This window comes from Chroicocephalus ridibundus, chromosome 3 (assembly GCF_963924245.1).
Source record: "Chroicocephalus ridibundus chromosome 3, bChrRid1.1, whole genome shotgun sequence".
NCBI classification, from domain to species: Eukaryota; Metazoa; Chordata; class Aves; order Charadriiformes; family Laridae; genus Chroicocephalus; species Chroicocephalus ridibundus.
Window position 1 is genome coordinate 16909355 of NC_086286.1, and position 15670 is coordinate 16925024.

The 15670-nt window shown below is 48.0% G+C and overlaps 2 protein-coding genes across 2 annotated transcripts in view; one reads left to right on the forward strand and one right to left on the reverse strand.

Annotated features, from left to right (window-relative positions):
- Positions 1-1924: 1924 nt before the first annotated feature.
- Positions 1925-5562, forward strand: LOC134512634 (carbohydrate sulfotransferase 8-like). Its single transcript, XM_063328160.1, has 2 exons — positions 1925-2187; positions 3696-5562. Exons 1-2 carry the CDS (start codon positions 2088-2090, stop codon positions 4502-4504), a joined length of 909 nt encoding a protein of 302 aa, XP_063184230.1. The 5' UTR covers positions 1925-2087; the 3' UTR covers positions 4505-5562.
- A 142-nt stretch (positions 5563-5704) lies between these two features.
- The window catches only part of XDH (xanthine dehydrogenase), a 53944-nt gene continuing 43978 nt past the window's right edge, over positions 5705-15670 (reverse strand). The window contains exons 32-37 of the mRNA XM_063328159.1: positions 15481-15533; positions 14215-14329; positions 13490-13555; positions 11538-11726; positions 10100-10267; positions 5705-9125 (exon numbers count right to left, since the gene is read on the reverse strand). Of these exons, the coding sequence (XP_063184229.1) occupies positions 9075-9125; positions 10100-10267; positions 11538-11726; positions 13490-13555; positions 14215-14329; positions 15481-15533 (642 nt within the window). The 3' untranslated portion in view covers positions 5705-9074. The remainder of the gene's footprint in view (positions 9126-10099; positions 10268-11537; positions 11727-13489; positions 13556-14214; positions 14330-15480; positions 15534-15670) is intronic.

The window sequence follows — 15670 nt, forward strand, 5'->3', positions numbered from 1 at the left end:
TGAGATGTTGTGTTTTAATGCAGGAAGGCACGTGCTGCTGCCACCTGCGTAACTAAGAGAACTTGCAGAGTTCCTTCTGCACTTTTAATTTTTAACCTTACTGCAGACCGTTAATAAAAAGAACCTCTTCGTGCTCAAGCCGGGTCCGCTGGTGGCAAGACGGGCTCCTGCGGCAGCCCCTGCGGGGTTCTGCTGCTCAGGCGTGCGGCCAGGCCACGGATGCTGCTGCCCAGCTGCCAAAGAGCAGCTTTGGGAGCTGCAGAGGAGAAGTGATGCTGAGCACCGGTTTGCTCAGATGGAAGAGGGAAGGCGCTCGGCACCAGTTAACCTGCACTGGGGAAAAAGCAGAGTATGCTGCCCCATACAGAGCCCTGCACCGCGGCCATTTCCCCATGCTCCTGCATCCCTTGTGCATAAGAAACACTTGTTTTCTTGCACTCAGGCACCCTCCTGCCCTAAGACCCATGGGGCTGGGAGGAGTAAGCATAGCACTGCAGCTCCAAGTGAAACGCTTGTCTTCTGCTGGGATGGGAAGCAAAAGGTGGCCATTCACCCGCCCCACCCCAACCTCAGGCTGTGCCCTGCTTCTCCAGGATTTGGGGGGACAGGTTGTAGGGAGACATGCAGCGGGGTCCATCCGCAAGACCTGACCTCCCAACATGGGGACCCCATCACCTAAAGGAAACGCATCCCCCCTGCTGAGAGATGGGAAGAATTTCACAGCCTTTCCCAGACTCCCAGCAGCTTTCCCAAGGAAAAAGATTTCCCTTCTCGAAGGAGACGCAGCACACTTTAAAAGTTGCAAGCGCGGCCACGAAGGCTGTGAAATTGGTTCTTCAAACCGCCGCCGGGAAGCGTTGGGTACGGCCTGTCTCCATCACCTGGCTCCCAGGCGGTCGGGGGTTCCTCAGGCGCAGAGCACCCTCTGGTGGGAAAAATCACAGTTGTCCAAACGAGAGCAAATCCACCCGTGGCACAAGACCAGGCTCCGTCAAGACCTCCTGGGAGGTGGGTTGCCACCCCACAGAGCTGCTTCACTGTGCCCCCATGCAACACAGCCCTTGTGCCCCTGCGCGCTACCTGCCCTGGTCTGTGTGCCCAGCGTGCCCGCTCGCTCTCCCTGAGCTTCAAGGGAGCGATCCCTTCTCCTTCAGCCACTTATAGCCCCACGTGGGTACAGGGTCTTTCAGCCGGACCACGTCCCTGCCACATGCCAGCTGGTGGCCTGGCTGCCAGGGTGCTGCTGGCAGCAACTCTCACCGTAAAAAGGCAATTTGTAAATAATCACTCCCTGATTTTGAAGTCTTTGTAGCCATGATAACCACGGGGCCGGACAGGAACGGGTCACACTCCCCAGACTGCCGCAGTCCCCGTTGCCTTGGCCTTCACAGTTGTCACACTCGCCAGTGAGGCTGTGGCTCCTTGGGGAAGGGGAGGAGCAGCGTGTGCACCCACTTTTCAGAATAACTGTGCTTCTGCTCTGCCTGGGCTCTCCAACTGCTCTCACAAAGCAAGCGGCAGTCACAAATTTGAAGCGGCCCTCAGCAAAAAGGGCACAGGCAGCGGCGCAGCGCTTCCAGTCCCTGGTTAGTCACGGAGCTGCCACATGACACGGGGGTGCGCCCCATCGCGTCACCTCCCCTGCCCCAGCTTCTACCTCACAAGACCCACCAGCACCAGGGAGGTGGGACCCACATCTCAGCACTCGCTTGTTCGGCCCCAGTCCCAGAGCGGGGACATCCCACCCCACCTGGCTCTGTAGGGCCCTGTGCGAGGCTGTGGGTGCAGGGCTCGTTTCTCACAGGGACCGCAGTCATCTGGTGTGGCCAAGAGCCGAGGGGACATCGATTAAAAGGCAGATTCTGCCTCAAAACCTCACATTGTAAACATGGGGCAGGAGGCACCTTTTGTGCCTCAGGCCATTTCCCTGCCCCTGGCCGAGCTGCTGCCCAACCAGTGCTTCAACCCAGCTCTGGGTGTGTTTCCTCTTGAGTAAACACAGGAGGTTCCCCAACACCTTTCCTGCAGGTCCCCACCTGCTCTCCGGCACGGCGTTCGGCTCCCAGCGCCACAGCAGCTCCCGGGAAATGCGTTTCCTTCCCCGCCTCGGCATCTCGGCTGCCCTGGGCATCGCCGCCTTCCTCAGCTGGAGGCTGCTTCTCCGGAGCCCGGCCACCGGCCAAGGAGGTAACGTAACACCTGGGCACCACAGCGGTCCTGCACGGCTGGCAGCATTTCTGTGGCTTTTTTTTTTTTTGAGGTTCTTGGTGGGCAAACACCTACAGCACAGAAAATACCATTTGCACAGCCCTGGGGGCAACAAAAACTGTGGAGAAAGTTGGGGTGGAGCTGTCTTTTATGTCCTTAGTGGGATCATTGGCCCCAGGTGTGGTGGGGAAACCAGGTGTCAGACTGCTGGAGGTGACTCCCAAAACCTTTGCTGGGAAGGGTGAAACGCTGTCGGGGAGGCAGGAAGGAGGAGGGGCAGGGAAACTAGCGATTAATGCCTCTCTTGCCTAAAAAATGCATTCCTCCTTTCCAGTCCTGGTCAATCCAGGGCAAAGTCATGGCTAGAGTTTGCAGACATTGTCGTTGTGGGGCTGGGTGAGTGGAAGAGCAGAGCCCAGGGTAGCTTCAGGCACTGCTGCGTTTCATCCTGTGTTCCCGGCGTTCCTTTCCCTAATTTTAACTGCGCTTCTCTTCCCTGCGCAGTTGAGCCTCCCTCCCTGAGCCTCCCCAAATCAGTGGGAAAGATTTAACTTCCCAAGGCCCCGGGAGAAATCGTCAAGCAAAGTGTCTCCCCAGGGCTGCCAAACGCCCGCACTGAGCAGACGGGGCAGACTGCTGCTGCTGCTGCTGCTAAAAAAAAAAAAAAATAAATAGCAAGGCAGGCCTTCATCCTCTGCATTCAAACCCACTCTGGCCCCTTCACATCAAAAAGAAGGAGATAAAAATAAGAAGGAAAGCTGAGATCTGAGAAATTAAACCGGCTGTCATACAGCCTTTTTATTTGCTTTCGCCTCTTATAGCTGCTCTCTTGTCTTCTCGCTTCTGTTTGCTTTTTGCTTTGTATTTGCTCTTTCCTTTTTATCTACAGGCGAAAAAATGTACTTATGGAAGTGATGCAAGAAGTTACGTCATTTGGATTTCTACATAGCCCCGAGCCATTGAGAATCATCTCTTGCTGTCGCATATGTTTGGTAGCTGATGTTAACCAATTAACGGATGCAAAAGGGGTCTGCAGGGGGTGCATATTTGTAGCTACAAACCAATTTACGGCTCCCCGGTCTCTCAGGCTGTTTGTGACGCTCTGTGGCAAACTCACCTCAGTTAAGCTCAGTCGAAAGCAAGGCGTTTAAAGCAAAAATTAGGATTTAGTGGAGAACAGGGTCCGTGGCACAAAGCTACGGTCAAGGTCAGTGCTCAGACACGGCGGTTTGGGGAAAGCAAGGTCTGGGTGTCCACGAGCCCACACGCTCACAGGGACAGAAACCCATTTCCCGGCAAATCCGAGCTCTTTGCCAGGCAGGGCTGGTCTCACCTCTCCTCCCCCTCTCCTTCGCTCACGCTCTGTCCTTTCCACACTGGAATAACCGGAAAAAAGCCTGCCACAGCATCCTGCACTGGGGTGCCGGCTCAGGGCAGAGGCCCACTATGGGCTCTTCTTACCCCCATCTTCAAATGGTGTTTTGCAGGTGACCTGGTCCCCAAGGCAGAGGAGGGCTTCACTTTGACGCTGGACACCTTCCTGCACGTTCAGCAGCTCAGGAAGAAGAGACTGAGAGCTTTCTGCGGACGATCAGGCAAAGTCACCACGCTGCCAAGGAGCCGGGAGGAGAGAACCCGCCTGCTCTCCAGTTTGAGGGTGAGCACCAAGCTGGACCTCCTCTACTGCCAAGCGCCATCGACAGGGATCGAGGAATGGCAGCAGCTTTTGAAGAAGCTAGAGGAGAAGGAAAACATGACGCTCCCGGTGCTGCTTCCCTACCCTCAGCGGCGTGCTCTGGAGATGCAGCTGGGTGAGTTCAACCTGACGGAGATCGAGGCCATGTTGGGCTCCTACACCAAAGTGCTGTTTGTCAGGGACCCTTTCCAGAGGCTGATCTCCGCCTTCATGCAGGGCATGGGAAGCAGCCCTTCCTTCAGCAGCTTCGTGCAGGACGTTTTAGATGGTGGACAGCACAACGCCAGCGTGACTTGGAAACCACTTGTCAGCCTCTGCCGGCCCTGTCTCGTCCAGTATGACTACGTGGTGGTGTTTGGCTTCCTCAGGCAGGAGCTGGGTCACCTGCTGCGGCAAGCCGGGCTGCCAGCACACATCCTCCTCCCCAAGTTCACCGACACCCAGGTGCGGTGGACCTACAGCTGGTTATCAGAGCAGATGTTCAGCGAGCTGTCCCTCCATCAGAAGAAGCAACTGTCTCGTTTCTACCGCTGGGACCTTTCTGCTTTCCCATTTTCTAGCAGTTTGCTGACAGGCCTCCTCAACGCCACAGAGACCTAGGAGAAATAACCCAGCTTGGAGGGACAGTTTTTGAGAGTATTAATCCAAACCCAAGTGCTTCAAGATACCAGCTGGGTCACAGGCCCTTGTTCCACAGCTGCACATTGCTCTTGTCCTTGTCACAGCTCCAAAAGGCGCATCAGAGAGCCAAGACAGACACCTGCCAGGGACAGGGTATCCAGGCTCTTCACGTGGCTGAAGTGCCTTTAAATGCTGCAGGAGCCGGCACTAGAGAAACGCATGGCACTGGGGCTTGGAAAACTGCATGAACTGAACTGTGGTGGGGTAAATGGCTCTCGGCAAACCTAGTGTTTTGGGGTGGGTTGGGTTGGATCTGCTGCAAATCACACCAGCATCCTCACATGTGCTGCCTGCGCTGCTGTTTCATGTTGTGGGCTGCCTTTTGAGCCAAGAGGTTCAGCAATGGCTTCTTCATGACAAACCTCCCCATGCAGATACAAGAAGCCCTCCCAAAGAAGCATGTCATCTGATGCCTGTCTACTCGGCACAAGTAGGTGCGGTATGACACAGGGTGGCACAGCCTCATAGGGAACCACTGGTGATGTTCCCCATTCTTTGTGCTCCAGGAAGGCCCATCTTTTAGTCATATCTGTTCTGTGTTAACTGTTCCTGTTTTATGACCCTGCATCTCCTGCAACATTTAGGCTAAAGAGGGACCCAGGGACGTGACATGATGCTTGCTCCATTTGCAGGTTTGGAGTGAGGTTCCCGCCTTTAGAGGCTGACTCAAATGGGCCAAGCCTAGATTTCACCTGTACTCGCGAGCCCTGAGACGAGGATATGGCAGTCTCCACAATGTACCAGCCACGTCATGCAGCCAGCCAGACTTCCACCTTGTCTCAGCAGCAGGTGGGCCCAGTGGAGGTGGCTAGAAGCATCAGGACGCACCACTGTGCTGCTATGGAAAACACGACGCAGCTACTGTAAGCTCCTCCTGGCAGAGAGCTGCCAGGGACTCTGCTTTCTTTCGGACTTGGCTGCCAGTGTGGCCAGGCGGAGGCCCAGGTCCTCCAGCTGTGTCCGGCTGGGTAGCCTGGAGCAACCACCCGCCCTCCCCCAGCCTTGGCCACCGAGCTGGTCTGCCTCGCAGCCTCTGGGAAGGGTCCGTCCTCGCCAAACACCACAGATGAGCTGGAGTTGTCCAGCTTTCAAATCGTGACAGACTTTTACCAAAACATATTAGTTTCCAGAATATTTTTTAGCTTTATTTTGCAATGTTGTGACATTCACAGAGAATTCTGCATACATTCATGTGACAAAGACGCCGATTTGACAATGCTCATTAAAGAACGATAGTGAAAGATGTTGATTAGAACTGACCGAAAACTATTACTGAAAACTTGGCCTCCTCCCTCTCTCATTAAGGGACATGTAATTAATAGCGTTAAGACACCAGATCAGATGGCCTCCTTTCACCCTCTCACAAAATATCCAGCTACAGCAATTATTACTCAAGTGCCATCATTGTGCGTAATACTTTACAGTTTAGCAAGATGGCGTAGTTCCACTTCCAACAAAACACTTCTGGAAGGAGAAAAGCAGCAAATCTCCAATTATAGGCAACATTAGTCATGCATCCATGCTGTATTTCACTGAAAATTATTAGGAAAAGAACGTTTTTCTCTTCCTAAGTGGCTTTCCCTTCTTCAGCAATCACAATTCCTGAAATCCCAGGCAGCAAGCTGTGCATGAAGAGATCCGATGCAGCATCTCGCAGGGCACAGTGCTGTGCCCACAGCGCAGGAGAGCTGTTCTCGGACAGCTTTGTAGCACAGGCCACATTTTAAGTCAGGCTATACTCTAGCGGCATTATCGCCTCCTCCCAGCCCTCCGCAGTGGGTCTCAGTCCTTCCCCAGGGTATCCAGCACTTAGCTCCATGGGAAAGCAATGTATGAAATGTTAAGGTGCTGAGAGGTGAAATGAAAACCACAGCTTCGTGTTCCTTAGGCTCCCTGTCCCACCCACAGCCCAGCCAGGTATTATGTTGGGATATCTGTAAATTCCTGTTAGCCCTTTCCCTAAACCCTCAAAACCAGTTTCTGTAATTACTTTGTAACCCTAATTTTATATCATTGCCCTCCCCCCTGCCCCCGGCTGTTTGATATCAGCTACATTCAATTCCAGTGCATCCCTAAAGGAAGATGTTTCCTCCTCCCATCAGCCAGTGGCTGTGGAAGGGTAATAAGAGGGCCCTGAGCTGGGGTGAGCTTGAGGGCAAGGACGGGTGCCTGGGAAACAGTGATGCTGCAGCAAAAATGGCTCTGCAGGCCAAGGTCTGCACTGAACAAGCCCACTCTGGCCTTTGCGTATACACATAATTTGGCAAATACATATCAAATTAATGTACAAAGTGAATAATGAAAGAGACACTTGATAAATTTAGTTTAAAAACATCTCACCTGACCAGGCAGTCACCACTGCTATATGAGAGACCGCAAACCCATTCTGAAATGATGAAAAAGGTGCTCCCAGAACTGTGGGGGATAAAGAGCCCTTACTCATCCTCTTAGCGACGTCCCGTCCTGTCCCAGGGCTCTCACAGGGAGCGGGCCTCTCAGGATCGCTGGCAGCTTTCCTCTGAGACGATGCTGGAAGCTCTTCGATATCACACTCTTTGCCTGCAGCTCCCCGTGTTGCATATTAACACACATTATGTTCCCTTTGTACTTCTTGGCCTGGTTTGAACGAGCGTGTCCGGTCATCCCACGAGGTTGAATGTCGCAGGAACAGTGCCGATACCAATCTACCTTACAAACTTTGTATTTTGCATCCCTTCCTGGGCGTTCAAGAAGGGGAATACACAGCATCCAATAGCTGTTCTTGCACACAAATAACCACATTTTCTTCTCTAAGAGGTTTTTTACATATCGCCAACTTTCAGGAGGAAACAAAAATGCATTCTTGCCAGTACCTCAGAGCTTAAGAAACACCAATATCATATTTCAATTAATAAAACAATTACATAGCAAGCCCAGCAGGCACAAAATACTTTCTGCAACTCACATATACAAATGCCCTTTTTCCAGATGGTAGAACTATAATATTTTAAGCTGAGAAATAAATCTACACTTTTCCAAACTATATGCCCTGGAGTGCTTCAAAAAATATTTCAAACTGTGCATACATTGTTAAGTCCTAAGATGGAGGCCAATTTTAAGCAGGATGTATGTGAGCAAAATTTTATATAAGGCAATGGAGTTACATCCTCTTGCACCATATTTTTTGATGGCCCTAGGAGTGCAAAAATAGAAAAAGGACATTTTCATAAAGCTGTGGGCCAGAGGAACAGATAAACATTTGCACATGATGAGCAGGTACAGTACACGGCTGCCATCATCTAGAGATAACATGATGCTACAGTGTTAAAACTGACGGTGACAAAACCTGAGAAGAAGGATGCCCAGCATTAAATCCAACGCGAAAAATGCATTCAACCCAAAAGGCGTGAGGTCATCACGTAGTCAGCACATTTTTCAAACAAGCAGTCCCTGTAGCAAAACATACCCATTCTCTTACATTCAGCAAAATTTAGAGTTGTCTTGAAAAGGCGGCTAAGGCCATAGCATGACAGCAAGGGACGCACCCTAGAGGGCACCCAGAGTCAACTAACCCCCAGCTGTGTCCGTCCCAGGCCTGCCCCTTGCCTGGGCTGGTATAAATTGCCTTGGGAGCAATGATGAGTAACTTTCTCCATTACTCCAAGGTCCTTCTCTCAGATGTCCTCTCCTATTTAAAAGATGGAGGAAAGATGTGGAGGTACAGGGGGAAAGAGGCTGAGTGTGTCAAATGAATCAGCATCTTGCTGGAAGTCCTCTTGGTATCTCTAGATTTTGTCTTTAATCAGAGAAGACAAGGTAGCATGGGAACTAAAAATTCACTAAAGCCCTGGTACAGACAAAGCAATCCTCATTTAAGCTAGGATAAATCAGCTATTGGTCACATCTTAGGGTTTTCCTCTGAATAGCTTTTGTTACATTGGTAAGACCATCATTTGTTAGCTCACATCAAAATGCCTCTTCATCTTCCTCTAGTGTATATCTGTCTTTGTGTGCAGAGGGGACACAACAGGGTCCAGCCCTCAGTGCCTCTCATGCCTTCCCCCATCTCAGCTAGAGGACTGTTTGTCTGGGTTCAATGCATTTAAGTCCTTCTTGGCATAGCATCGCAAGGTGATACACCTTTTCCCCGTAGTAGGAAAAAAAACCCAAACAAAACCACCACTCTGCCATTTCATATTGTCAGGTAATAAGCATGTCACCCATCCTTACAGCAATTTTAAATGAAACCTGTAAGATTTTTCAATTACACCTGGATAACATCACCTTCCGCTTACTCTTCATTTGAATTTATATCACAGCTATGATCCGGCAGCAATTCCTTCTCCTAGAGAAAACAATGATTGGACAATTAAATGTGAAAGCTCCATGAATCAGTGGATGAGCCACACGAACACCGATTTTTTTTTTTTCCATTGAAGTCCTACTGCCTTGTGGTCCCTCTGTTGTAAGCTCAGTTTCATGAGGAGAGTTTGCTCCTCAAACTTCCCTTTTACACACGCACAGACCATGGCTTAAAGGTCCCTGGCTCAGCAGAAGGGCACTGTAAAGAGGAGGAAAAAAAAAAAGTTAGCAACAGCAGCAACAAAAAAGGGTCCTAGCCTGGGTTTGGCGTGCCCCACCATGCTCCCTTTGAGGTAGGTGACTTTGTCCTGTTGAAGATCTGAGCTCATATCCCAGTCTTTCAAAACTCAGAGATGTCTGTCTCATGGCACTTCTATTAGAGGCTGTGCCTGGCTCTGGGTGAAGGCCTGATGGTCAACAGTTTGTGCAAGTTCTCAAAGCCATTTCTGTGTTCTTCTCCCCAGAGAGGGATGAAAGCATTAGGTTAGAAGGACTAAGATATCCAGGTTTTGCTGTTAACCACAATGGGGTTCAAGCTGACAAAAGCCTGGAGGATGCCCATGCGGACAGACAGCTGTGTTTTCTGAGTCACAGGAATCAGCAAGACCCTGTGCAGGGACCCGCTCCTATGCAGCCCTGCCGCAATACAGTGACAAATGAGTCGTCCATGAAGAGACGCTGACAGGGTTGAATCCTGCACTCCTTCAGATCATGCCCACAGCCTCTAAGGGGACCCCTGTGGTCATAACATTCAGCAGAACTGAGCACTCTCAGTAACACTTTCCTCTCCCTCCCTCCTTGAGAGACACCACTAAATCACAGAGTGGGCCTGCAAGTTATGTTAGTGGTGGTGATCCCCTAAGAGATGAGCATCAGGACAAGAAGTCAGTGTCTTTGTTCTACAAAGAGCACCTGGAGGATGGAGGGATGAACTGCAGCTTCAGTGATACTGTATGGCAGCCCTTCCTGCAACGGCAACCCTAGCAATGCTGGTCTGTGGATTTGTCTCTCATTTGGTGGCACATGAAGGGTAATAACCATGAAATAAACACCAGTTGCTTAAGTAGGGCAACATCCTGCCCTAATCCCAGACCTGGGCCACTGTGACCAGCACACACACTCTATGTGGGCTAGGCTGGCTAGGGAACAGACTATGAAACCAGAAGCCATTACCATTTTGGTGAAGATGTCCACACAAGCATTGCGGATCCTCTCTGGGGTGGCAGGGCTGTCCAACCTGAACGGTTCAGTCAGACCAGAGTCCTTCCTCGCTGAGTAGATGGCATCTTTAATGGCATAAAACACTGAGGCAGACAGGAACAGAGGTGGCTCTCCCACAGCCTAGACAGAACAAAAGCAAGAGTGAGACTGCAGCCCAAAACAGTCCTGGCCCTGGAAAGAATAAGGCGGCTAAGAGAAAGATGAGCAAGCCCTACTTGACGATCAGGAATAGTCCTCTTTTTTCATTCCTTTTTTGCAACTTCTCAGTCTCCCAGATGTGATCAGGAAGGGAAGGCCAAGCCAAAACAGCCCCTTGCCTTCCAGATGTGAACTTCAGTCTACCAGATGTGAAACACAAAGCTAAAACAGCCTCCACTCTGCCAGGTGTGATTAGCCAGGAAAGGCTGAGCTTAAAAAAACCCCAATCCGTTTACAGAAAAGACAGTAGGAAAACATAAGCAAGGCTGCTATAAAGGAAAAAGGAACTAACCCATTCCCACAACCTTTTGGATAGTGCTTAAACTGCAGCAAAGGGAATTCAGATAGGGCAGTGGTGAGTTGTCTAGGCAGAGAGCATGATGCTCCATCACTGGAGGTCTTTGCAAAGCAGCAGGAATGCCTCCCTCGTGGATTACACAAGCACTATCTAGTACTGAGATCCCTGCCAGCCCCTTTTTATTTCTTTCTGTCATCAGCACTAATCACCCAAATAGTTCTCCTCATTGATAAAGATGTTCCTGTGGATGGAGGGAGAGGACAAGGGAAATGGTAAGGAGCCACACCAGGCACATACAGATAAGGATGCTGGGTGGCCTCTCTAAATGCTCCATTGAACCATAAGTAAAGCAAATTCGTTGATGCTGTACATCCAGCCCTGCTCTGTGCAGCCCTCACTAACTGCAGAGAACAGCACTGAGTGCAGTGGAAACAGCTGAAGGACACGTGGATTAATAATGGACCTTTAAGGGTGACATGAGCACTGTGAAACAGTAAAGCAAGCAAAACACAAGATCTTGGTATGTCAGATCTGGGGAAATGACACTGCTGAAAATGTTATCTGCAGTGGTGGCTCTGGTGCCAGGGAAGGGCAACCAGGGAGCTGACATGCAGGGGGAGGCTGGCAGCCTCCGTTGGAGCAGAGCCAGCACAGTAAACCCACTTCAGTTCCCTCTAATGGACAATCAGTGCAGCAACTTACAGGTTTTTTTCAGTTCTTCCTAATTATGAAGGATACTATATGTATTTCTGGTAGGAATGGGAGAACATCCTGACCCCAGAATAAAGCCAGCATAACAAGATTAGCTATTTAGACACATGCATCATTACTTTATCACACTCAGCTTCACGGAATTATAGAGCAGTAAGAGGCCTGCATATCTCACAGGTATACCTTGGATGAATACACCGCCTTGCTGTTTGGACAGTCACGGAGAAGAGACACATAGAATTCTGTTGGGATATCTCCAAACGCTGGGATTTTGTACATCCCAGGCCCTCGAGTGTACAAGTTCCCTTCAGGAGAATAGCGCAGTTCCTCCATGGTGAAGAGCCCAAGGCCTTGGACAAATGCTCCTTCTATCTACAAACACATCCAAACAAGGTTACATTTTTTTTGTTGTCATTCTTCCCTGCACAAGAACAAACAGGGATGATTTCCACCGGAGTTTTCAGCCCTCCCCTCCTGACTGATTTCCCACTTTTCATCTCTAAATGCTTGTCCCTTCTGCTCAGTACAACTCAGCACCTTTGCACAATTCCTGTGTTCCCATACAGATGTGGCTGCATTTCCATGGCAGGTGAAGCAATTTACAAACACACGCAACCAGATATGCCGTAAACGCAGGACAGGAATTTTGTGATGAAGCAAGTGAAAAAAAAAAATCAATGCTAAAATATCGATTCCTTCACAGGCAGATTAACACTGAATGAGTTGTACTTGCTGATAATTCAAAGGACAAGAAGATTAAAAGAACTGAAGACGACATATCTGAAGACATACTATTTTATGCTTTCTATTTCTAAATGCTTTCCTAAGCACTGCGTGTTCTCAGGTCACCACCACAGACACCTGCGAAAACATGTTCATATCCATTCAAGTACTAAAGACTTCTTTGCATAGTTTTTCTACTGTGAATTTTAGAAGAAAAAATAAAGAAAGAAGGGGAGCAACTATGAGACAAGGATGTCCTTGAACAACCCTACATGAAAAAGGTCTGCTCTCTGTGCCCACGGAGAGATCCAAAAGGCGGACCAGTCTAAAGATTTGGCACAAACAGTCATGAGCCCAATTCTATGTACTTGTGTTCCTGAAGTCATACAACATCCTTTCTCTCCTCTGCCCCCAAATCCTCTGCAGCTATTCATGGAAGGACACAGGAAATTGAGATCTCTGACAGGCTGCATATAGCCCACCTCTTTACTCGCAGATCCAAACTGACAGGCTGTGAAGACAGAAAGGCTCCTTCTCCCCTTGGATACTTCCAAACAAAGTCTCTTTCAGAAAAAATGTTGTTTTCAAAGAAGTTTTATTTTAACTATAGCAGAGCTCTGCAATTCGTGCTCTCCTGTAAACCTCAAATCCTGCAGCAGTTTCACTGGAGTTACACTATAACAACATCTAGAGTTAGCAAGGGAGCTAAAATGGCTAGATGAGCATGTGCAAATAGCTAACAATTCATCTCGTGGTATATCAAACAACCCTGTGTTTATTACCTTTATTTGCTGAGAGGTATAATTGTGATTATTACTGCACAAAATCTGGAAGTAAGCTTGTCCCTATCCAAGCAATTTGCAAGCTGAGTGACTGGTCGAACTTCCTATTGAGATACCTACACAGCAGTAGCTGGAGGACAGAATCTACCACCCTAACTCTTTATTCACAGAAGAATTTTAATTTAATTAAATGGGACTTGATATTGACAGATAGGAGTATAAAAATCAGGTGTGGGATTTAGTATCACATACCACATTGTAGAAACTACGTCTGGGATGAGGTTATTCCATCCAATAATATAGTATTACCTGGATTCATTCCTTAGGTAAGGCAGATGCTGAAAACCTCAGTGTGGTGGTAACTGGAGAACAACCTGTAGTCTAAATATCTAAGGCAAAAAAACCCCAAACAATAGAATATTTGCCTACATCATTCTGCACTCATTGCATAGTGAAGTGTAGGTCAAACTGGTTTTCATGGCTAGCCTAAAATGCCTCACTAGATACTCAAATTTAAAATGCTCTGTTTGCAAAGGCACAACCTGGAGAAGGATAATGGCTCATCTAGAAAAACCCGAGAGTAGTGTGATCACTTTAACATGGTGGAAATAGCAACACTATTTCACTTACCTGTCCTATATCTATGGCTGGGTTCAGACTGGTACCAACATCCATAACAATGTCTGTGCGAATGTTCTAAAAGGCAGAAATAAAGAATAAATCAGCACACAACATTGGAACTGGTACACCGCAGTCTTGTACAAGGAGGAGTAATGTATCCAACTGCTACCCACACTTCGCCAGTCTTCAACAATCTATCTCAGCTCAACCCCTCCATATTGACTTTTCATCTGAGTTCATCCCCAAAGTAAATCAAAGGAACTCACTGTTTTCCCCAGAGATTCAATGGACACAATTTATATTAGTTCCAAGCTGTTAGCTTCAGGGTTCTATACCTGGGCATAACCAACTAGGTCAGATTCTGGTGACATTTTCTTTCTTTTTTTCTTTCTTTCTAAAAGTCTTGAGTGCTATTTTTAATGATTAACTCAATTCCAGTATGTTTCTGATCTTTTGTGCTAACACTGTGCTGCTATCTCTTACTTAAGCAAATCCAATAACTTTCGCAATCATTCATTAAGCCTCCTAATATGCCTGCAAGGTAGATAATTATCGTTTTATTATACTTTACAGATTGTTGCACCGTGGAACAGAGGAGTTAAGAAATTTACTGAAGGTCACACCAGACCAATGACAGAGCTAGGAACAGGCTGACACCCAGTATTTGTTCTAACTCTCTGTGAATGTTTCCTTCACCTAAACACACAGGGCTATTTCACTGCTGACCCCCTCACCTTGTGGTCACCCGTCAGGCAGTCTATCTCAACCTCGGAGCAAGCAACGCCATAACTGAAGTAGGAGAATGGTTTCCCTTCATTCCTTTCAAAGTTATAGCCAAGGTCAGGAATTCTTGATACAAAAAAAAAAAAAAAAAACAACCGACATTTCATTCTGCGAGCAGTCAAGATGAATATAAACACATTGCAACTTATTGAAATCCTTATTCACCTTTGTTTCATCCCTTCCATCAAGCCCATGCAAAAACAAAAAGTGTAAACAACTATAAATAGGAATTTGCTAAAGCTGCCCTGTATTCCAAAACCTGACTGAAACTATCAGACTATTTTAGCCATCTTTATTTTCCCATGAATCTCAGGGCTTGTGATGACTATTATGAACTCACTCCCCTCAATCCAGTGGCAAATCTTTTGCTTTTAGAGTGCAGTTGAACATTTCTTGGAGGTCGTTAAATTTCACAACATAATCAAGTTGAGCCAGGAACTGGATTAAGCTAAGAATTGATTTTAAGCACGGTTCATGGCAAACTTTCTATCTGGCTACTTTATCTGAAAACTGGTTTATTAAAATACTGACAGTTGCTTAGTTAAGAGAAAAACACATTTCAGAGATGCAACAGAAATGAGCTCATATTTTATTTTAGTCCTAAATAGGCTCTTCTCAACATTGTGTTTAGTTTTTTATGTCAAGCCCTATGCCTCAAAGATGATGGATCTCCCTTTTCTTCCAGCAGTAAATCTGACTAACAAAAGCGCTTCATTTCAGAACTGCGCAGAAACCACCAAGAGTTTAAAGTGGGAGAATGAAATTGAAACACCGTATCAGCTTCATGCCACAGCAGACAGGATACCATTCCATCCAACTGCCCTAAGTAGCTTTGTCCTCAAGGACAACCCCTGCCCCCTTTTTACCGTGCATGACAGTTCTAGTGCAACACTAAGTCACGAGGCTGACACAGAGCAGAGCCCCAGGCAAAGCTCCGATTTCATTTATGCCTCCTCAGACCTGCGTCAGCTAGAGTGAAGTTAGATCCGTTTCAGATTTACATGAGCTCTGAACCTGACCCCAAGAGCTGTGCTCCATCAGGAACCGATTCTCCCCAACCAGGAAAGTATTAACATTTCTAGGTAGGAAAGGGCATGCAGCCTTAAGTTAGAGCAGTGACAGAGGGATAAGGTCTGTAAATCCTCCCAGAATTTCCCTGGATGCAATCCATGCAATCAAGTAAGAACTGTGCCTCTGCAATTTGAATATTCACTCACCTATGAAACCCCGTGGCTGACAGGCTAACACAGCTCTCATAGGCAGCTTTAATCTGTCAAAGTGAACAAGAGTTTGAAAACAGTAATTGTCCAACCAGTCCCTGCAAAATAGCTACCCCAAACACATTTCCAGGAGAGTATGAATAGAAGGTGTTAAGTGACAGACAGCTGTCACGCTACTCAGCACCAC